Source organism: Mercenaria mercenaria, chromosome 17 (genome assembly GCF_021730395.1).
Source record: "Mercenaria mercenaria strain notata chromosome 17, MADL_Memer_1, whole genome shotgun sequence".
NCBI classification, from domain to species: Eukaryota; Metazoa; Mollusca; class Bivalvia; order Venerida; family Veneridae; genus Mercenaria; species Mercenaria mercenaria.
The window spans coordinates 42435990-42460861 of record NC_069377.1 but is presented as its reverse complement, the minus strand read 5'-3'; the positions used below and the strand labels follow the sequence as shown (position 1 = coordinate 42460861).

Below are 24872 nucleotides of genomic sequence, written 5' to 3'. Positions count from 1 at the left end.
ATGAATGGGCTTGAGCTCTGTTGAAATGATTGGCAATGAATAGGCCTGCACTATGTTGAAATGATTGGCAATTAATGGGCTTGAGCTCTGTTGAAATGATAGGCAATGAATGGGCTTGAGCTCTGTTGAAATGATTTGCCATGAATGGGTCTGCACTATGTTGAAATGATTGGCAATGAATAGACATGCACTATGTTGAAATGATTGGCAATGAATGGGCTTGAGCTCTGTTGAAATAATTAGCAATGAATTGGTTTGCGCTCTGTTGAAATTATTGGCAAGGAATGGGCTTGAGCTCTGTTGAAATGATTGGCAATGAATGGGCCTGCACTATGTTGAAATGATTGGCAATGAATGGGCCTGCACTATTTTTAATGATTGGCAATGAATAGGCCTGCACTATGTTAAAATGATTGGCAATGAATGGGCCTGCACTATGTTGAAATGATTGGCAATGAATGGGCTTTAACTCTGTTGAAATGATTAGCAATGAATTGGCTTGCGCTCTGTTGAAATGATTGGCAATGAATGGGCTTGAGCTCTGTTGAAATGATTGGCAATGAATGGGCCTGCACTATGTTGAAATGATTGGCAATGAATGGGCCTGCACTATTTTTAATGATTGGCAATGAATAGGCCTGCACTATGTAGAAATATTTGGCAATGAATGGGCCTGCACTATGTTGAAATTATTGGCAATGAATGGGCTTGAGCTCTGATGAAATGATTAGCAATGAATTGGCTTGCACTCTGTTGAAATGATTGGCAATGAATGGGCTTGAGCTCTGTTGAAATGATTGGCAATGAATGGGCTTGAGCTCTGTTGAAATGATTGGCAATGAATGGGCTTTTGTCTGTTGATATGATTGGCAATGAGTGGGCCTGAGTTCTGTTGAAATGATTGGCAATGAATTCACTTGCGCTCTGTTGAAATGATTGGCAATGAATGGGCTTGAGCTCTGTTGAAATGAATAGCAATAAATAGGCATGCGCTCTATTGAAATGATTGGCAGTGAATGGGCTGGAGCTCTGTTGAAATGACTGGCAATGAATGGGCTTGAGCTCTGTTGAAATGGTTAACAATGAAGAGGCTTGTGCTCTGTTGAAATGATTAACAGTGAATAGGCTTGAGCTCTGTTGAAATGATTAGCGATGAATAGGCATGCATTCTGTTGAAATGATTGGCAATGAATGGGCTGGAGCTCTGTTGAAATGATTAGCAATGAATGGGCTTGAGCTCTGTTGAAATGGTTGGCAATGAATGGGCCTGCACTATGCTGAAATGATTGGCAATGAATGAGCTGGAGCTTTGTTGAAATGATTAGCAATGAATGGACTTGAGCTCTATTGAAATGATTAACAATGAATAGGCTTGCACTCTGTTAAAATGGTTGGCAATGAATGGGCTTGCACTCTGTTGAAATGGTTGGCAATGAATGGGCCTGCACTATGTTGAAATGATTTGCAATGAATGGGCTTGAGCTCTGTTGAAATGATTAGCAATGAATGGGATTAGCTCTGTTAAAATGATTAGCAATGAATAGGCTTGCACTCTGTTAAAATGATTAGCAATGAATGGGCTGGAGCTCTGTTGAAATTATTAGCAGTTAATAGGCCTGTACTGTGTTCTTTATCTTGGACGAATTTAATATTGGGTTATCTGGGGTCAAAAACTAGGTCACCAGGTGAAATCAAAGGAAAAGCTTTTTAACACTGTAGGGGCGACATTTATGATTATATCTTCTTGGTCAGAATGTTAATCTTGATGGTCTCAAGGTCCAGTTTGAATCAGGGTCATATAGGATCAAAATTAGGTCACCAGGTCAAATCAAAGGAAAAGCTAGTTAACAATGTAGAGGCCACATTTATGACCATATCTTAATGAAACTTGGTCAGAATGTTAGTCTTGATGATCTATAAGTCAAGTTCAAATCTGGGTCAGGTGGGGTTAAAAACTAGGTCACTAGGTCAAATCAAAGGAAAACCTTGTTAACACTCTAGAGGCCACATTTATGACTGTATCTTCATGAAACCTGGTCAGAATGTTAATCTTGATGATCTTTAGGTCAAGTTCGAATCTGGGTCATGTGGGGTCAAAAACTAGGGCACCGGGTCAAATCAAAGAAAAAGCTAGTTAACACTTTAGATATCACATTTATGACCATATCTTTATGAAACTTGGTCAGAATGTTAATCTTGATGATATTTGGGTCAATAGGTCAGGTGAGCGATACAGGGCCTTCATGGCCCTCTTGTTTATGTAGCAGATTTGTTCCATTTTCCTTAGGCTAACACATGCATATGAAATTATTCAAGCTGTTTTTGAGCCTCACACGGGTATTGAATTCTTCATGTGAGGAAGCCATCCAGCTGGCTTACAGAAGGTCGGTGGTTCTACCCAGGTGCCCACTCATGATAAAATAATGCACGGGGTCTTCCGCCGCCACCAAAGCTGGAAAGTCGCCATATGACCTAAATTGTGTCGATGCAAGTCAATGTTAGACCTAACAAAAAAAAAATGTTTGTTTTTATGCCCCCGAAGGGAGGCATATAGTTTTTGAACTGTCTGTCGGTCTGTCAGTCTGTCCGCAATTTTCGTGTCCGGTCCATATCTTTGTCATTGATGGATGGATTTTCAAATAACTTGGCATGAATGTGTACCACAGTAAGACGACATGTCTCGTGCAAGACCCAGGTCCGTAGCTCAAAGGTCAAGGTCACACTTAGACGTTAAAGGTCATTTTTCATGATAGTGCATTCGTGTCCGGTCCATATCTTTGTCATCAATGGATGGATTTTCAAATAACTTGGCATGAATGTGTACCACAGTAAGACGACGTGTCGCGCGCAAGACCCAGGTCCGTAGCTCAAAGGTCAAGGTCACAGACGTTAAAGGTCATATTTCATGATAGTGCATTGATGGGCGTGTCCGGTCCATATCTTTGTCATTCATGCATGGATTTTAAAATTATTGGGCGTGAATGTGTACCACAGTAAGACGACGTGTTGCGCGCAAGACCCAGGTCAGTAGGTCAAAGGTCCTAAACTCTAACATCGGCCATAACTATTCATTCAAAGTGCCATCGGGGGCATGTGTCATCCTATGGAGACAGCTCTTGTTTTCACTCAAAAACTCAACTCCAAATTCTCCACTCCATCACTCCACTCCACCCCACCACTCCACTCAAGGTTTTAGTATATGTATAATGTTCAGAATTATAAAAGCATGGTATTGTCTTGCATCTATCTAAAAAGTAAAAAACTTTGTTACAGAAATGGTGGATCAGACAATAAGCATTATCAGTAATAGACATTTGTAACTATTAATACAGTCTCTTACGAAAATTATAACAGGAATGGAAGATTAGACCCTAACAGGACATCACCAGAAAGTGCAATTTTGAAACTGTTTAGGCACCTAAGGAATTAACCTTGCTGTCATTAATATAGCGATACTGTCTTGACTTGGGTAACAAATGTGAGACAGTGGGATGTCAGAAAGGCTATTTGTTCCTTACAAGAGCAATTACTTACACAATAAATACAGAATGTAATTACCTGTTTTAGTATCAATATGCCAGCTACAAAATGCTTTAGAAGAAAGGACTATAATTTGTTGCAGACATAAAGTTGCTGTGTCCTGACACTAGCAAGACATTCAGCTGTATGGCTGGCTGTTTTACTGCCAGTCATTACATTTTGATAGGTTTATCCTTCATTTTGTGCCAAATTTGACATCCAAATTGCTTCCCGTGTTACACTAAATGATGCTACAGTGAATAATTTACTTACTTAGTAACTTCTTTTATCTTCTTTAAAGAAGAAGGAATGTTCAACAACTGGTTGATTTTAGAAATAACTAGAAATAGAGTTTTAAATAGATATTTAAGATGGAGGCAGACATCTTTAGGTGTTTATAAATTCATTAGGACACTACAAAATACTCTTTAGATAGATTTGTTACTTTAACAAGTGTTCAGTTACACTTTCTTGTGTTCACTGAGTGCTTTTAATATACAAGTCAGATTTTCACCTATACTTATGGAGATAACAAATTAATACTTGCACAGAATAATGGAATACATGTTAAATTAATTGCCTGCCATTACATAACTGTTGAAAATGGCACTAAACCAAAACTGAAAAAAAATACACTTACCTGTGACTGAATAGTCAAACTGCATAGTCAAATAAAACAAATATGGTATCAGTTCATAGGTTCTTAATAAAATTCAAGAAACACGGGGGTCACTGGTCATATTATTCTGATGCATAGCATGTCAGATTTTATAAAAAGAAATGTTCTATTTTCCCATGAGGTTATGAATAATTCAGTAGCTGTTTTAATAAAATGCGGATTTTATGAGTCTTCAATGAATATTGCATATCTGAGATTTGTTATAGCAGTTTATACACCATTTATATGACCATTGATTACAATTGATTAAGACATTACCCAAATGCATGCAAAATCTACTCGTTGAGAAAAAATGAACCTGCAATGTATTTTCCCAGAATACTGAATGAATGCTTGATAGCATGAGATTCAAGTGTCCCACAAACATTGTTTTTATGCCCCATGAGGTGGGCATATTAAAATTGCACTGTCTGTGTGTGTGTCCCCGAATTCTTGTCTAGGCTGTAACTCTGCCATCCATAAAGGGATTTTGAAATAACTTTGCATAAATGTTCACCATAATAGTGTCATGCACAAGACCCAGACCCCTAGCTCCAAGGTCAAGGTCACACTTAGAGGTCAAAGGTTAACAGGGTCTGTTTCTTGCCTGGTCCATAACTCTGCTATCCATGAAGGGATTGCATAAATGTTTACCATAATGAGACGATTTGTCATGCGCAAGACCCAGACCCCTAGCTCCAAGGTCAAGGCCACGCTTAGAAGTCAAAGGTTAACAGGTGTCCGATTCATAACTCTGCCATTCATCAAGGGATTATTACTTAGCATTATAAAATGTTTTCCATAATGAGACGATGTGTCATGCGCAGGATCCAGACACCTAGCTCTAATGTCAAGGTCATACTTAGAGGTTTAAAGGTTAACATGGTTTGTTTCTTGTCCGATCCATAACTCTGCCATAGATGAAGGGATTCTAAAATTACTTGGCACAAATGTTCTCTATAATGAGATGTCATGTCATGCGCAAGACCCAGACCCCTAGTTCCAAGGTCAAGGTCACACATAGAAGTCGAGGTTAACAAGGTCTTTTTCTTGTCTGGTCCATAACTGCCATTTATCAAGGGATCTGAAAATAATTTGACACAAATGTTAACCATATTGAGGTGTGTTACGCTTATGACCTGGGTATCTTGGCTCAAGGTCGAGGTCACAAAATGATTCATACATAAACTGTTCAGGCATATTTTGCGCAGTCAACTGTAGCATTCATGGGCACGCTTGAGGGGCATTTGTCACTAATAGTGACAGCTGTTGTTCATTCTGAGATTTAAACTATCTCTGTTAGGTGGAAACATAAATGAAGTAATGTGATTTCCTTTAAAACCTTGACTTTTTCTTTGCTTAAATCAAGTTCTCTTGTTGTTTTTTTGTGTTGTTTTTTTATGGGGGGTGGGGATAGCTAATTTATCATGCTCTGGGTGAGCTATTTTTATCACTCACTGTCAGTACGTCTGTCGTAAAACTCAATCAAGGGCCATCATGGGTTTCTTGTCTTGCCCTTGTATGGACATTTTCTTAGACTCTGGCAGAAATATATTTGCCTTTCTTCCTGTGAAAAATGAGTCCTAACCTTATTTCAAGATAGCTTTATTAGTCGTAAAGAACGTGAATGCATTTCATCTACATAATTATTTTCTCCCTGTAGGCGAATTATTTAAAATTATATTTTCTTCCTGTAGGGGGAATTACTTCCCCTGGTGAAGCTCATATTTTCAGTATAATATTATATAATTGGACCAGAATCCAAAATATATTCCCTGTGAGACTGGCGGTCTGATTCATGCCCTCCAAATTTATAACATTATTCCCAGCGCTTTCCCTGAAGGTGGTCGCAAATATGCATCTATTTAACTTAATGCTTGTATATTGTGCAAATTGATCTGTAGTTATTCCGGTAGAATTTTATTACATTTTTGTTGCAGATATGCAATGATTACGAAAATATTATGTGAACAGTACTGCTTGAAGAAAATTATATATTCCAAGTTGCATTAATTGTGGTCATTGTCAATGTAAAATGTAGTCATGCTAGACTTCTTTACTTTCAGATGTCGAGGTGCAGTAACAAAATGTATAAAGGCCAGCCTGGGATGTTCATTTCAAGGACCACGTAGTGCCCTTCAAAGTCATTTGTGGGAATGTGATTTTAGGGACCAGCAGTCAGGTAAATCATTAAGTTTACAATGAAACTTTTCTATATTGTAATTTTTAGCTCGACTATACGAAGTATAAGGAGAGCTATCCTACTCGCCCCGGCGTCGGCCTCTTTTCGCGTCCCCACCTTGGTTAAAGTTTTGGTGCACTTTCTCTTTTTTCAACTTATCTCTGTAATTACTTGATGGATTTGATTCAAACTTGAAATACTTATTCCTCATCATCATCCACATCATCTGACATAAATGCCATAACTCTGGCACCAATATTTCATGAATTATCCCCCCTTTTCACTTAGATTTTCAGGTTAAAGTTTTGATGCACTTTCACTCTATCTCTGTTATTACTGAATGGATTTGATTCAAACTTAAAATAGTTGTTCAGCATCATCACCCACATCATATGACACAAGATGCATAACTCTGGCACCATTTTTTCATGAATTATTCCCCCTTTTTACTTAGAATTTCAGGTTAAAGTTTTGGTGCACTTTCACTCTACCTCTGTTATAACTGAATGGATTTGATTCAAACTTAAAATAGTTTTCAGCTCATCACCCACATCATATGACACAAGATGCATAACTCTGACACAATTTTTCATGAATTATTCCCCTTTTTACTTAAAATTTCAGGTTAAAGTTTTATGCACTTTCACTCTATCTCTGTTATTACTGAATGGATCTGATTCAAACTTAAACAGTTGTTCAGCATCATAACCCTTATCATATGACACAAGGTGCATAACTCTGGGACCAATATTTCATGAATTATTTCCCCTTTTTACTTAGAATTTTAGGTTAAAGTTGTGATGCACTTTCACTCTGTCTCTGTTATTACTGAATGGATTTGATTCAAACTTAAAATAGTTGTTCAGCATCATCCACCCACACCATATGATGCAAGGTGCATAACTCTGGCACCAATTTTTCATTTATTATTCCCCCTTTTTACTTAGAATTTTAGGTTAAAGTTTTGATGCACTTTAACTCTGTCTCTGTTATTACTGAATGGATTTGATTCAAACTTAAAATAGTTGTTCAACATCATCACCCACACTATATGACACAAGCTGCATAACTCTGGCACCAATATTTAATGAATTATGCCCCTTTTTGCTTAGGATATACTTATATAGTGTTTTGATACATTTTATCTTTACCTCTCTTATTACTTTAAGTTGATATTTTTGACATAGACTCAGGCTATTGTGCAATATCTTCATCCACAATTGGAGTCATTAAACACTCCAGTGACAGCTCTAGTTTCCTCAGATGTGTCCAGTTTCACTATCCAGCATCGAAATAGTCAAGCCGGCTGTCTCCTGTGACAGCTCTTGTTATATGGGCTGTGTAATGTCTTTGTCTGTTATGGATTTTATGGTATTTTTAACAGTATTTCAGTTATTTAACAGATTTATTTAAATAGTGTTCCTCAATTCTGTATCGGTACTAACCTGTTCTTCGAAAGTTACTGCCATCTTCTCCGCATGAATTATGTCTCCCCTATAGGTGGTGGAGACATTGTTTTTGCCTTTGCTGTCTGTCTGTCCGTCCGTCTGCATTAAGCTTGTCCGGCTTTCACAGGTCAAACTGCTGGCCGAATTTAAACGAAACTTCACAGGAGTGATCAGTACCAAGCCTAGTTATGCATATCACTGACACATTCCGTTTCGCTGCTCAAAATGGCCGCCAGAGCTAAAGATAGAAAATTGATTTATTGCCTTTTGGTTGGAATTTAGTGAAACTTCATAAGAAGCTTCACTCTCAAGAGGAGATGGGCATATTATTTTCCTGTTCCAGTTGGATGATTTTTCACAGAGTTATTGCCCTTTGAATATTCGACAATAGTATACTGTAGTACAATTCTTGTCTGGAGTATTTCTCAGCAACCACTGGTTGGAATTTAGCCATACTTCATAGGAAGCTTTACTATGAAAAGAAACTGCGCATATTGTCTTCATGTTTTGGTTGGATGATTTTCATGCCCCTGAAGGGAGGCATATTAGTTTTCAACTGTCCGTCCGTTTGTCACACCAATGTCCATTAGTTTGTCACACCAATGTTAACTTTTGGCATGAAGGCACTTTACCCGCGAACCACTGCACCCAGGACCTTCAAACTTCACATGCTGATAGTACTTATTGAGTACACGACCCCTACTGACTATGGGGTTACCAGGTCAAAGGTCAAGGTCACAGGGGCCAATGTTAACTTTTTGCATGAAGGCACTTTACTCGCGAACCACTGCACCCAGGACCTTCAAACTTCACGATTCAAGATTCAAGATTTTATTTCATACAAACCAGAAGGTCATAGACCCATGTGGCAAAATACAGCATTTATAAGTATATGGTGACAGCAAACGAAAGTTAACAGTATATACAGTCATCATATCAAACGTGACTTAAAGTTTATAACTAGTAATACAATTGATTGTAGCAATATAGACATTGGTCATATCAAATATAACGTCAAGTAAAACGTTAGACAATTAGTAGTATAGAGGTTTAGAATGAAATTTAATAAATCGCCACGGACTGGTCAGAAAGAGACACTGAAATTGAAAATAAATATAATCGGTTGTAATGTACTCTGTATTTGTGTACCTGAATGCGAGCACTAATAACATAATAGTATCTACTACTTCAAGTACATAGTGTCAGTATACTAACTATACTAAAAATGATTATATTGATAAACTTATTGCTACAATTGAAACATATGATTAAATATCTGAATACTAATACAGAAGAGCTAGACATGAAAACTTACTTCAGATCAACACTCAAAACTTCCCACTACGTTGTAAACCTTGTCCGAAAACGAAAGTTGACAAGATAACAACAGTGAGACATGCATCTGTTTACAAAATGCTTTGCAAACTGAATTATATTTACAAAATATCAAGAAAATCTCAAAAAACATACATCACAATCAAACTAGATCATGTATAACATCAACACACTATTTACCATTATGTTGTCCATCTTGTCCGAATGCGAAAGTTGACAAGTCCGCCTTGTCAGGATGCGAAAACTGACAAGATTAGACAACTTGGTTATTCATATGCATAGGAAATGCTACAAAACCTAAATACTAAGTGCATGAAATTTACCTGCATAATAGTTATACAAAATACTGAGACAATAAAGTTAATAAATCACGTTAATATTTGGATTATCATTCGAGCTGCTGTATTGATGCTGATGTTATATAACATAATGTGACAGACTACTGTCTTATATAAAGTAAACGAGATCTTAATTCAAAAGCTTTTTCTACAAAGCTTGCAAGATTTTTTACTATAACAGTGTTTTCTGAATTAATAAGATCGATGAATTTAAACATACTTGGTCTTTTTCCAAAATCTTGAGGGTAAAAATTGTTTCCTTAAATCGGCGTACATATTACACTGAATAACAAAATGGTACTCATCTTCCAAACATTCACAAAAAGGTACATTTACGTTCATAAATGGGAGTACTAACAGGCTGATTCCATCTACCAGTTTCAATACAAAGGCGATGCGATGAACACGTAAACGTGACAAATTGATACGAAATTTTGAGATATTCAATATGTTTAAGTAAGGCTGAACCCTGAATACAGCTACATGTCGGTAAATAAGAGCTCTGCTCGACTCATTTAGCCTTGTTGCCAGTTCGTACAAATTGATCTTAAATCCTCTGTTTTACCATTTCTAAAAATAAGTGTACATCGCCAACAGTTTGAAATATCCATGCATCATTTAAACCTAATGAATAAAGTAAATCTCTAAGTAATGAACACCAGTTTTTTCTTGTGGGGTAATCTAGGATATCTTGATACAACATTAAATACACCTTTTTAACATATTTCTTATCATCAGCTTGTAACAATTTTGTCCAGTATTTGATAATGTTCATATATCTTATATTTTGTAAAGGCATTCTTCCTAACTCTCCATATATAAAATCATTCTGTGTACCTTTTTTTACGCCTAAGAGACGTTTACAGAATTGCATATACACTCTATCTAATGTGCTGGTAGTACTTATTGAGTACACAACCCCAACTGACATTGGGGTCACCAGGTCAAAGGTCAAGGTCACAGGGGCCAATGTTAACTTTTTGCATGAAGGCTCTTTACTCGCGAACCTCTGCACTCAGGACCTTCAAACTTCACATGCTGATAGTACTTATTGAGTACACGACCCCTACTGATTTTGGGGTTACCAGGTCAAAGGTCAAGGTCACAGGGGCCAGTGTTAACTTGTTGCATGAAGGCACTTTACTCCCAAACCACTGCACCCAGGACCTTCAAACTTCATGTGCTGATAGTACTTATTGAGTACACGACCCCTACTGACTTTGGGGTTACCAGGTCAAAGGTCAAGGTCACAGGGGTCAATGTTAACTTTTTGCATGAAGGCTCTTTACTCACGAACCACTGCACCCAGAACCTTCAAACTTTACATGCTGATAGTACTTATTGAGTACACGACCCCTATTGACTTTGGGGTCAACAGTCAAGGTCACCAGGTCAAAGGTCAAGGCGCTGCGGGGCATTTGTCACCATTAGTGACAGCTCTTGTTCACTGATTTATTGCCCTTTCCCTTTCATAAAGTAAAATATAATGCACAATATTTCCCAAACCCGTGAATGATTCTTGGTACACATCTAAATGGTAAAGTATGTGCCAAGATATATAAGTACATGTATGTAGGGTTTTTAAGTCATTTTGCCTCATTGAAGTAGATTGCTGAATTTGTTTTTCTCAGAAGCTTTACTAATTTCTAAACACTGTTTTATCTTACATGGGGTGTAGAATTCTTCCATGTGATGGCATGGGAGGTTATTTGAGCCGTGCTATTGGAAAACCAACATAGTGGCTTTGCGACCAGCATGGATCCAGATCAGCCTGCGCATCCGCGCAGTCTGGTCAGGATCCATTCTGTTTGCTAACAGTTTCTCCAATTCCAATAGGCTTTAAAAGCGAACAGCATGGATCCTGACCAGACTGCGCGGATGCGCAGGCTGGTCTGGATCCATGCTGATCGCAAAGCCACTATGTTGGTTTTCACATGGAGCGGCTCATTTGTTCTGCTCAGTTCCCCCCATGACTGAAATAATATCTTCTTCCAGCACAAAAAGCTGGATTGTCACTATGTGATCTATAGTTGTGTAGTTGTGACATAAACCCGCCCACCTCCCCCAACCTTCACAGACACATGATATTTTGCAAAATGTATATGAGTGGCATTATGATGTTATTGATTGGAAAAAAAATACAATGGTTTTGAAGTCTAGCTTCACATATAAGAAGCATTATGTTGATAGCATTGATATCAGTATAATGGGTAATTGATGAAAAATATTTAATAAATCCAGCACTAATGGACGTTTTGAATGTCTTCCTTTTGGTTGGTGTAACAGTTATTTGTTGACTTTTTCAGGAAAGAATCCGGTTGTTAGTGGTGAAGTATCAACAATAGAGATACAGCGAGACCAGGCTGACCTTGGCATGTCTGTGGTTGGAGGTTGTGATACACCACTGGTATGTTCATTATATTTTGCACTTAGTATTTTGTGAGATATGTCCCCAGGTGAGAGGATATATTCTCAGTGAAGTTTGGCAGGAAAAAATGTACCTACAGTCATTCATCCTCTACCTCTGGTTTGTACGCTGTCAGTTACTTCTGATACTTGTACAGAGTCCATGAACTTCTAGTTAGGTGAACTGACTGCCATCACTTAACTGAAATACTGTAGAAAAGCAGCATTAAATCTAAATGAGACACTTTGAATCTCTATACATCATATCTGCATCAGTAGTAAATTCATTACAACAACTTCATAGATTTTCATTAAATTTGGTTATTAAGTCTTACATCAGCCTGTGTTCCTGGATTTTCCAAGTATCTCTCCCGCAGTGTAAAACAATAGCTCAGTAGGTGTCTTCTCTTCCAGCAACATCTTTTCTTCCCGGGAGACAAAAATTTAGTGCCTTGTTTTTGTTTTTGATATGTTACGTTTTCGTGACTATTTTAGGTATGTGTAGTAGTTCAAGAAATATTCCCCGACTCTGTGATATTTAGAGATGGACGAATTCAGCCTGGTGACCAAATACTCGAGGTAAGTAGTTAATTCATGGACATTATTTGTACTCTTTGCTGAGATGACAAAGTGGTTGATATAACAGACTGAACCACTTGCCCCTCATCTCTTTAAGTTGGAGTCTTGCTCTAGTTGGCTGGTGAGAAAGCTATCCGGCAAGCTTACAGATGTTTGGTGCTTCTACCCAGATGCCTGCTGGTGCCTGAAATAATGTAGGAACAACAGGGGTCTTCCTCTACCATTAAAAAAGCTGCAAAATGGCTATAATAATAATAACCTGTAATGTGTGTTGGTACTTTTTAAATTTAAACACAAAAATAATGCTTTGCATAAGAAAAGTTTGACAGTTCCATTAACAAAATTAATAGTAAAACTAAATATACCATTGATTTCCACTATTTTAGTCTCAATGTCTCCATTATATGAGAGCCTGAGTGAAATTTTAAGAATTTGAATGAATGTTTTAGCAGCTGTGTCTTGCATTCTAATGGAAAAGTTATGTTTCATTGTTAGAGCATTCAAGATCAACACCAGTATAGATGTTTGTTGACAACTTTTTATCTTCTCATTTAGGTGAACAGCGAAGATTTAACACAAGCCTCCCACTATCAAGCAAGAAAAGTGCTAAGTCAGTATTTACCAATATGTCGCCTAACTGTGTACAGAGAAAGAGCTGAGGAAGAAAGACCTATAGAGAAAGAAGGTAAATCTGCCTAACTGTAGCCAATTTAGTAGTTTTATAAAATAAGGTAGTCAGTAGCACATTGGTGAGCATGTTTGACATCAGTTTGATTCCAAATTAGGTTCAGTGCTGAGTGATTTACTTACGTTTGTACTACTGGCAGCAGTGTTTGCATGGTCTGGTCATTGGGGAGGTGATATATGACACCTGCCATCATCAACCGTACAAACCTAACTGTATAAATAAATAACATTTACTAATGGCCAAATAAGAAGTATAAACTGCAAGACAAAACACATTTTTTGGCAATAGTGTCTGGATCATTACATTCCCCATCAGTGCTTACTATCACATACATAATCCATAGATAGTTTGATACTGTAATCCTTCAACTCATCAGCAGTAGTTAATACAAGTTGTAAGAAGTCAATCTACAATTGATGTAAAATTAATTGGTTTAAGATAGGGGATCCGTAATGACACTCAGCAGCTTCCAAGTGGTTACATATTCTCGATAGGCAATTCAGCATTCTTTTGAATCAAATATATCTCAATGCACAATTATGTATTTCCGTAAAAAAAACAACTGAGAATGCTAAAATTGCATACTGAGAATATGTAATTTGCCGAATGACATTACGTGTCAATTACTTTCAGTAACATATGTATTTATTAAGAATCAAACAATTTAAATCATGTGCATAATTCTTCTCCTATATCATATCTGCCTTTTACATCTTGCAGCATGTCAGTTATTGTTAAAGAAAATTATGGTAGATCTCAGTTAGAACTAATTTGCAGACATATTGCATTCAAACTCAGACAAAGAAACCGGATATGTTTTAGTTATAGGCATATTTGTCATTATGTAGGTCTAAAAGACTGACTTTCAGTTTGCCTGAGAGAATGTTTATAAATGATCAGTGTATGAATTGAAGCTCCCATACTTGGAATTTCAAATTGGGAGAATTTTTTTCCATCAATGTCTTGGAAGAGAAAATTTGCATCTAAATAATTGGTGCTTCTAATTGGCAATATCTCACTGTTTTTAGCTCAACCATTCAAAAAATAGGTAGAGCTTTTGCTCTCACCTGTGCCGTTTCAGTTAAGTTTTGTGTATAAGCTGGTATCCACTAATGGAAATAGATCGATACTTCACAAACTTATTCTCTGTGACGATGTGACATGCAGTATGCATGTTCCATAACTGTATTTTAAGTTTTAACAAAGTTATGCCCCCTTTTTTTGACTAAACAGTTTTGATAATATTTTTGTATGTTATCTCCTATCTCAGCAATCACTTGTAGGATTAGATTGAAACGTTACATACTCTTTCACTTCAATGATGTGACATAAAATAAATGGGTCTCATAAACTCTGTTTTGCTTTTTCACAAAGTTATACACCTTTTTCAGCGTAACAGTTTTATCTGATATCTCATTAAGTGTCATAAGCGAGGAAAGTTCTATGACCCAAAAACTGTTGTCCTGTTTGTAATTGTTTATCTCTATGTTTTCATTATTCTATCTTTTAGTGACAAGTCTTCTGATTATTGAGCATTGCTGTCCCCCAGCAACTCTTGTTTCTGTGACAACTTACTGCCATTGCAGTATATTTTGTTAATTTCAGAACTCGGAAGATATCTTTATTCTTTCTTTGAAGTTTGATACATGCTGTTTCACAATCTGGTTGAATTCAGACCCTTAAGATTTCCACATAGCTCAGTCTGTTTTTGGTACTTGTCCAAGGGACATCAGTCAGACTGTCTGAACTTGTGTTTATTCATAACCTTCTTTCTTCAGTAAATTTTTCATGTTTCTTTGTAGTTACAGTTGCTTATTATTTGGAAAAAACAGCATCCTGAAGTAACTTACATTGCTTATTTGGAGTAGTGATGAAATATGGCCTTCATTCCAACACAATTAATCAGTCTAGTTACTGACAGTGTGAAATGGAAATAACAGAGAAACATCACATAGTTTTAATAAAAGTACAACATATTTAGGTTATTATAACAGTAACTTAATCTTGGATGTTGTATTTGGCTTGAGTTGATTTGGCTAGGCCTGGATCATGCACCAGATTTGTTCTGGCCTTGTAAAATGAGAGCTTAATACATTCCAGATTAATCTTCTGTTATAATAGACCATTCATCATATAAGCTCCGCCTGTATGTTTGCTTTTATCTCAACCAGAAATGATTTAAAGCTCCTTGGAAACAAAGATTTATTTTTAGTGGGCTGTGAATATTAATGAAAGTAGTTCTGGCACAGGCGTGATACGTAATCGGGTTTGGATTTTGATTTCTGTTGGTTTAAATTTATTTTTGAAATAAATTTATAGGTACACAATAAAGTACTGTTACATTAATAACATGTTTTCTGAACTCTGTGTACAAATGATGTAAAGAACCCATCCAGCTGCCCATGTATGTCTGAAATGATACTTTGAGAGATACATTTGTGTGTCTTCATTCAGCATTGAAAGCTAGAATGTCACCTTATGATTGATATTGAGAGGTATGACTTAGTACCCGAACTAAATGCAGTCTTTGATGGTCAGATTTAGATATAAGAATAAATTACTGTACCTTCAAGTTTATTTTTACATTCAGAAAGACATTAGGTTGATGTGATGACTAAAGCCGCAGAATTATGGATGGTCATAACTCTTTTGCTACTGAAATTTTCAATGTGACTATTCAGTATGATAAATTATTGACACAATTATGAAGCATTGTGTGTGAAATAAAGACTCATAAATTTTATATGGTTCCTTTATGTGGAAATTTTATGTGATAATTTATTTACTTTTTTTTTTTTTCAGAAATTTTAAAGATAACGTTAAACAAGACGAAAGGCAAACAGCTTGGTATTAAACTGGTTGGAAAAAGGTATTTGTATTACAGATGCACTTTGAATATATGATTCTTATTTACATATTTATCCTTTGCAAAAGTATGGGCTTTACAAAAACATGGCAAGTCAAGCCCTCAGGAAAAATGTTGTAAAAGGATATATTCAGTCCTATCAGAAATTAGGTCAGATTTATATGAAAAAACTCTAACAAATTTCTGAGACTGGCTTTGGCCCAGTTTATATTATACTTGAAAATTTCATAGATTCTTCTGTTTATGTTGTCATTGTTCAATAACTACAATGGTGAGATGCCTCATCAGGGATTCCTTCCTACAAGCTTCAGACTGCAAGTCTCGTGCTCTACCTGTTGAGCTTTTTGAGTAGGCTTACCTCCAGGTAGGCACTGTCGGCTTTGGCCTACACATGATTTTCAGAAATGTTCTTTTTCAAAAAATGTCTTTTGATCCTAGATATGCAGGGAAACTTGCTAACGTACATTTTAGACAAAATATTTTCCCTCTACAACCCCCTCCCCCCCACCCCATCCCACACACACACACACAATCACACTACCAAGCAGGTAGGACCTGCACATACATGCTGGTTTAGGAAGGCCTCTCTGGAAAGGCTTTGAAAAAGACAAGTTCTTATGAAAACTGGTTATAAGATTATTACAGTCCTATTTGGAATTTCAGATTAGGCAGAAAAAATAACCACTTTTCACTCTTGGATTTGACCCAGTTTAGATTAATCGGGTACTTGATAAATCATTTATTATATTCCCTGCTGTACAATAATTGCTTTCTGCAGATATAGGAAAATAGAATGATACACAGGTTATATTTAGTGAAATATAACAACTGTGTTTATAGCCTGTTCTGTCAATAAACCACCAGTAATGGCCCATTACTTGAGGACATTTAAATGGAGTATACTGTTTCACCTGTATAAATGCAAATATTCTCTGGTTACCTAGGTCAAATAAACTTGGTTATATCTGTTAGATCTGAGAAGCATATTGCAAATACATGTATTCTTCTATTTTGATATTTCTGATCTCTTAATGTATGATTATTGCTAATACCCCAGTCACACATACGGTGTGGATAGCTACGTCTAGCCACGGATAGAAACTTAGTAATCCGTATCGATCCGTACCTTAAAGTAGTAACCCGTATCAATCCGTATCAGTTTGTACCAATCCATACGGCTTCGATACAGATTGCTACGTTTCTATCCGTGGCTAGACGTAGCTATCCGCGACGTATGTGTGACTGGGGTATTACAATAAAAAGCAACAAATTCCAATGGAATGTTTTTCCTTTACCACATATTACTTTACACAATATTATTGTAAACTAGATCATGTCAGAGTAGCCCTACAAATACAGCCAAGAAAATATGTGTTGTTTTCAACATTTGTTTTAAAAAAAAGTGTGTTTCCATGTAAAATTCCTTTATTTGTATCAATGATTGTCTGAGGTGTCCACATTCAGAACAGTGTAAGGTAGTCAGCCTTCATGTTTCACAGTACTTGTAAAAGCAAGCTTGCCCATTTTAAACATAAAGATTTTCAGTTGATATGCCTAGGGATTTACTATGTATAATAATATGAGCCGTGCCATGGGAAAACCAACATAGTGGGTGTGCGACCAGCATGGATCCAGACCAGCCTGCGCATCCGCACAGTCTGGTCAGGCTCCATGCTGTTCGCTTTTAAAGCCTATTGGAATTGGAGAAACTGTTAGCGAACAGCATGGATCCTGACCAGACTGCGCGGATGCGCAGGCTGGTCTGGATTTATGCTGGTCGCACACCCACTATGTTGGTTTTTCCATGGCGCGGCTCATATATGAAATTGCAACAACTTTATAAGGATTCCACAGAATTTATGAAATTAATTTAACAATTAAAATGTTCTCAATCCAAGATAGCTATATGTAAAACCTGTATTTACCTGTATCTTGCCTTTTACAGGCATGGGACTGGTGTATATATTCTCAGTTTGGTGAGTATACCCTTTCGTTGAGTTTGCACATATTTGTCTTGCATATAATTTTCCAAGTGTGATAAAATGTAACACTGTGTGAATCATCATGTACAGAAGCCATTCAGCTGGCTTGTAAAAAGCATTTAGATGCCTGCCCATTGCTGACAGCATGTCCTGAATAACAGTAGAATAAAATGGCCTTAGTAGTCTGGTGGTAGAGTGCATGTTAACAGAACAGTAGGTTGTAAGTTTGCTGTCTGGCTGCATCATTCTGGAGGCATGAAAAACGATACTTGTTTCTCCCTTGCGCTCAGCATTAAAGGAGAAGCGACTTCTTTTCTCTCATACTTTTGTGGCGATGTAAACCATGTTGAATGAGATGTCAAGTGATTATTATAAGTTGTAGAACTTGCTTCACAATCACCCTAAAACAGTATCAGTTTTGGCAAAGGCTGGAAAATTGCAGGATGAAAAATTGTGTAGATATAACTCAAAATCCAACAGTATATTAATGTTTGCTGTTGTTTTTTTGTCGAGCCTGCTTGTGGAAAACAAAGACATAGTCGTCCAAATGGCTGTGTGGTGTATGTGCCTTAGTTAGTGGGTGCATCCTTCTAGCTGGATTTTTTTTGTCTGGATAATAACTTTTACATACATAGAGCAGTCTTGTTATATATGCATGAATGTTTACCTCAATGAGATGGAGTGTCATGCGCAAACCCAAGGTTCCTATCCCAAAGGTCAAGGTCTCACTTGGAGGTTAAAGGTCATTTCAGGTTTTGTCCGGGCCATAACTTTGACATGCATGGAGCAATTTTGTTTATATTTGGCATGAATGTTTACCTCAATGAGACAGAGTGTCCTGTGCAAACCCCAGGTCCCTACCTCAAAGGTCAAGGTCAAATATCAATTTTCTTGTGGACAATTACTTCCATCAAATAACTAGTTTGGGTCGAGGTATTGAAATAAAACTCGTTTTAATTCACTGAAATGTTTGAGTCATTCAGGCAGTGTGTCAACAAATAATGGGCTCAACATTGTTGATCTTTGTGCTACAACATTCTAGTTTTAACAATAATTATACTATACTTGTGCACACACAGTTTTATTTGGGTATATAGAAGTTATCATCAGACATGCAATAAGTGCAACAAATTGGACACAGGCTACTTCTTCACTTTTCAAGGGATTGTAATATTAAACACTTCTTGCACATGATGATGAAGTTTAGATATGTGCAGCATAATTATAGTTGAAACATTGCTGACTTTGGCACTATTAGACTTTGAGACAAAATAGGTAAAATGAGAGCCATTTCCACAGATATGAAACAGTATACATGTGATCACCATGAAGTGTAGATGTGTTAGGGTCAGTTGAAGCACTACAGAGTTATGTGCCCTTTTATATAAACAAACTGTCTTATTTCTCCTGAAAAAGTGGTATTGCAGGAACATTAATCATTTTTAGTGATAGCTCTAGTTTTGTACGTTGATATTGGGTTGAATTTATTTCCCAGAAACAGTGATTTATTTACATAAAAATACAGATGAAATATTGTTTGTCAGGTAATCCATCATGTAATTGAATAAATGTTAACCTTTATTGATAAATGTATATATTTCACACTGATCAATCTGCCATGTCTAGGTCTAGAGTCTATATATATATCTGACTTTTTGTCTGTCCTGTATTGACCTGATTACCAGAATATTTTGTCAGGTTGGTTAATATAGGAATACTTAAGACTGGTATTCCTATCTCCTACCCCTCTATCAAAACAAATTCTTTTCAATATCATCTTCAAGAAGGTTACCGCTTTTCTGCATGTCTTAGTTATTAATTTTTGATGAGGTAAGGGGATGTTTATCTTTTCTAGTTCCAGTACTTTGAGTTTTGATTGGTATGATAGATTGTTTCCTTAGTAAAGGTCTGTGATAACATCATCCAAATATCTTGCATTTCAGTTATAATTTGAAAGAGGAGGGAACTTGTAGTAAAACAAGCAAGCTCATTTAGATTTACCTTTAACCCTCACCCTGCTAAATTTCTATAATGAACTTGTCTGTCTTTCAGTTTTGGCAGTACCATTAACTGTTAAAAGGGGTGCATATCAAATAGATACTGACTGAATGGTGAACCGCGCAGGCTGATCATGATCTACTGTGGTCACAAAGGCAGAATCAGTCGTGTCCAGCATGATAAGGGTTAATGTAGAAAGTCACATGATATGAAATCAATGTTCCTTTGTTTGTTCAAAAGATAAATTGACTGTAATTGTGTCATGAAAATGTATTTTGTTACCTGCAGGTCCCAAATGGTCTTGCAGTATTAGATGGGAGGTTACGACCAGATGATCGTGTCCTAGAAATCAATGGTCAGGATGTTTCATATAGTTCACAAGAACAAGCTGCATCAGTTATACAGGTTAGTCAAAATCAAATACAGTTGTCTACAGTTGTAAACTCTTGTTTAAAATATAAATAACAACCAGAATAGTGTGTCCTTCAAATTGAAAAATAAACTGTATATTCTCTGCACAAATATATTCAAACACTTTAAACACTTATGGTCGAGGTCTCAAGGTGACGAGCATGATTCTCAAGTTCTCCATGATTTCAAGTGATCCAAACATAGAAAATATACGAAAAACAGCAGGGACCACTTTAATTGCTCATGCAAACCTGGGTAATCGATTCTTTCATGCTAGATTGGGTGGTGTTTCACTGTGCAATGTTTTCTCTATGACATTCTTAATAAAAGTGTATTTAGTGTTGCAGTAGTAAGAGATAGCAAGATAGTTAATGATAAATAATGAGCATAAAGATGATGATGAAGTTTTTGAAGTTTTATGCAGTTCTTTGATATATTGAAATTAGGCACAGAGTTTTCTGTAGATAAATAGTAAGTATAAGTTAGGTCAAGATATCAGTTGGTGTTTGTACCCACATGTAAAAATAAAACATAATTATATTGATATAACATCTGTTGAAAAATACTAAATAAATTGGTCAAGTTGCAGGCTACATGTGTATATGTTTAAAACTTTAGATTTAGGCTTGAAAAGTGTATTTAAAAAATGCTTCTGGTTAATAGTGATGTTCTGAAATTTGACATGTCCGACACTTAAGGTTGGATAATTTCCATTTATCTGAGACTGAAAATCTATTTTTCTCTTTTTCAGTCTAGTCAAGATAGAGTGCAATTTGTGATATCGCGTAAAAGTCGTCCACAAACCCCAGATCTCATCCGTTCTACCTCAGAGGCTCTATGTAGCCTTGACATTGATCCAGTGGAAGGGACTTGGCCCATGTGTAGGAAATGTAGAGAACTCAACATCAGCATTAATAAGGTATATAACTAATACCTTTTTTCGAGTGAATGGTGTTGGTCTTGCCTTGAAGCAAGCAGCCTCCATAGCTTAGTGGTCAAGGCAACCAATTTCAAATTTTTTACCCCTCACCCATGTGTTCAGAACCTCACATCGAGTGTTTAATTGTTATATAAGAGAAAGCAATCCACCTTGTTACAGGAAGGTCAGTTGTTCTACCCAAGTCCTTGTCTGTGCCTGAAATTATGCTTCAAGAGGCACCTTAGGTCTTCCTCCACCTTCGAAAGTTGGAAAGTCATTTTATGACCTAAAGTTTTTGTTTGTGTGAAATAGAACTCCACAAAATAACATGTAGCAGTATGGCAGGTGCTTTCCTACAACTGTATTTACTATGTAACTTTAAACAAAAAAGGATTAAATTATTAACCCTTAGCTTGCTGGCAGCAAGTGATTCTGCCTTTGCCACCAGTGCAGACCAAGATCAGTCTGCACTGCTTGCCATTCAGTCAGTATCTTTTTTGGTAAGCACCCCTTTTAACAGTTAATGGTACTGTCCAAAATGAAAGATGGACAAGTTCATTATAGAAATTTAGCAGGGTAAGGGTTAATTGTGTAATTGATTTGTTTTATCTGTTTGATACAGGACCCTTGTGAAACACTGGGAATCAGTATAGCAGGTGGGGTTGGCAATCCACGAGGAGACACCCCTGTCTATGTCACCAATATAAACCCACAAGGTTGTCTAGGAAAAACTGGACAGGTTCAGGTATATAAAGTTTTGAAAGGAATTTGGAGAAAAGACTTTTTTATCTGGATGATGACTTTGAAAATGTTGAAAGAATATGTACAAAACTTGATGTACTGGTAGATAGCAATGAGTGAAAGTGAAAAAAAAAACCAACAAAAACTTAAGCTTCAATAATTACCAGATTACTCCATAATAGAAGTGGCGGCAAGAGATATGCCTGTCTCCAAGACTGCACTGCTGTCATTATAAGCACATATAATTGTTTTTTATTGAGTCGGCTAAAGGCTGAAAGCCTTTTGACGAGTCCTTGCTATCCAACGATTCTCTAAATGGACCAAATAACACAGTGAAGGGATGTAGTTCCATTAGATTTCTCAAATTTCAAACAGTTCACTGCATGAATGAAGTTAAGTTGTGTCAATTCCCTTTGCTATGACCAATATATGATGTAATCTGTCATATTTATGACTTGTAATTGTGCAATTCTCGAATGTAACTCATTAAGCATAATTGTGCATTTTAAGAATTGCGCAGGTTTACAAAGCTTGGGTAACATCCAGCGAAAGACAAAAGATAGTTCCACAGGGCTCTAGATAAGATGCGTATTAGAGTAAATTACGTATAGAAATAATGCAAATACGCATGTCTAATAATTTCTAAGCGTATAAAAACGTATATAAAATTACAGAAACGCACACAATGCTTTTTTAAAAACAAAATCTGAATCATCTGGATGCGTTAGGTAACATAGCCCATCAGCCTTAATTCTCCCACATTGAACGTAAACACGCATCATATGATTTCTATAAACTTTGCGTGGGTTGAATTTTGCAGTCAGTAAACGGATAAATTATCGGAAGAAGAAGCTCTTACTGGTTTGTTTAGTTACTACTGATATTAAAAATGATTTTAATTCTTATTTTTCGAGAAATAAACAAATAGGCGAAACATTAAATTGTATTTTCTTGTAGTTTTTGAAATCAAAAGTAGATCGTCTATGTTTGGCTGCTTTCATGAAACGAAACAACTTTTTTATGAAAAGATTTAAATTAGAGGTAATTTAACCGTAAACTTCAATGTCAGATACTGCCATTTGCTGCTAAATGTCTTCGTATCATCACAATTTGTAAAATATATTGTTGAAACTGGAGAAAATTGTAATCGTATCCAGATATAATATTTTGGGTAAATATCGAGCTGTGTTATGAAATTTTAAGAAAAAAACTAAAAACAAACTGAAACTGGTAGACTATACTGTCAGTACATCAATCATTAGCCGACTCAGGCCATTCAGGCCTTTGATGTTATTTCAGAAAGGAGATGTGTTACTGAATATAAATGGCAGTAACCTACTGGGCCTCTCCCATCCAGAGGCTGTAGCTCAGGTCAAAGCCAACACGGGGTCTAAGGTCATCACCTTGAAGATTGTTGAGGCCCCAGAAACGTGTATTGGTCCTTCCAACTTTGTGCCTAGCTGGTTGTACTGGCAACAGTTACCTAAGTAAGTTTGCATTTAAATATTAAAAGTAATATTTTTCAAAATATTGACGGAATATTGTAAGTAATAAAACTAACACCTAGCAGTACCTCAAAGATAAAATACTTCTATTCAAAGCAGATACATTGTTCCTAATTTTAGCTGGACCTGAATTTAGTATAATCATATGCAGCTTCAAAACAACCTCATTGTGGTCCACAACCTTTGAATATTTTCAATTTTAGTAAAACATGACTTGCTTTTATGACAGTGATGGCTACTCTAATACAGAATTTCACACATGACCATACAGTGACAGGAAGTGGTGACACCATTGCCCTATGGACACACATTTAGTTCTTTTTATGTTATATTCTTTCAAACCTGACGTAATAAGTTAGGAATTGTTTGTGGAATCTAGTGGTAACTTTAAATAAACTTTGAAACATGCTTATTTGTATTTGTTTGAGTAAATCCTCTGTTATTCATCTTGCAGTTTGTGCCAAAATATCAAGACGGTGACATTGTTACGAAGTCCTACAGGTAGTCTCGGGTTCTCAGTGGTCGGGGGCTCCGACTGTGTTCAAGGCTGTCTTCCAATATATATCAAGTCAGTGGTAACAGAAACTCCTGCATTCAAAGATGGCAGACTCAAGTATGTTTATATAATTGAGCCGCACCATGGGAAAACCAACATAGTGCATTTGCGACATGCATGGATCCAGACCAGCCTGCGCGTCTGAGCAGTCTGGTCAGGATCCATGCTGTTCGCTTTCAAAGCCTATTGCAATTAGAGAAACTGTCAGCGAACAGTATGGATCCTGACCAGATTGTGCGGATGCGCAGGCTGGTCTGGATCCATGCTGGTCGCAAATGCATTGTTGGTTTTCTCATGGTGCGGCTCAATTATGTTTTAGTTTATTTAAACTTACCTTGTGTATAGGTTAAAGGCTTTCTTAGTCTCTCACAGACAAAAAGATACAAAAAATTTAGTTGTAGACACAGCAGTTTCAAACCCATGAACTGTTTGTATACATAACACAAACTTTTATTTGTTGGATAATGATGTGATTTTAAAAAGATTGGACCATTTCCATGGGTTTTCAAGCAATTGCAAATTTTAATTGTGTAACAAAAACTATAATTTGACATGAAACTGCTTTGCTTATGTCTGTGAATCAGTAGACCGTTTGATTTAGATCAAGAAATTGGGATTGGGTGTGCTTGTAGATGTCAAACTTCATAGGATGAGGGCAAGGTCAGGGTCTCAGCAACCTTGAGACCACACAAAATTAGTTTTTTACCAATAACTGCAGAACATTTTGGCCTACAACAGTCA

General features: G+C 36.6%; 1 protein-coding gene across 5 annotated transcripts in view; it reads left to right on the top strand.

The window, feature by feature from the left end:
* LOC123535766 (ligand of Numb protein X 2-like) overlaps nucleotides 1-24872 on the top strand; it is a 104771-nt gene that overhangs the window by 74581 nt on the left and 5318 nt on the right. For all 5 annotated transcript variants that reach the window (XM_053528026.1, XM_053528028.1, XM_053528025.1 and 2 more), the window contains 11 exons: nucleotides 6244-6359; nucleotides 11787-11887; nucleotides 12382-12465; nucleotides 13021-13150; nucleotides 15956-16022; nucleotides 17965-17995; nucleotides 20288-20404; nucleotides 21162-21329; nucleotides 21952-22074; nucleotides 23370-23557; nucleotides 24030-24188. In XM_053528026.1, coding sequence (XP_053384001.1) covers nucleotides 6244-6359; nucleotides 11787-11887; nucleotides 12382-12465; nucleotides 13021-13150; nucleotides 15956-16022; nucleotides 17965-17995; nucleotides 20288-20404; nucleotides 21162-21329; nucleotides 21952-22074; nucleotides 23370-23557; nucleotides 24030-24188 — 1284 coding nt within the window. The remainder of the gene's footprint in view (nucleotides 1-6243; nucleotides 6360-11786; nucleotides 11888-12381; nucleotides 12466-13020; nucleotides 13151-15955; nucleotides 16023-17964; nucleotides 17996-20287; nucleotides 20405-21161; nucleotides 21330-21951; nucleotides 22075-23369; nucleotides 23558-24029; nucleotides 24189-24872) is intronic.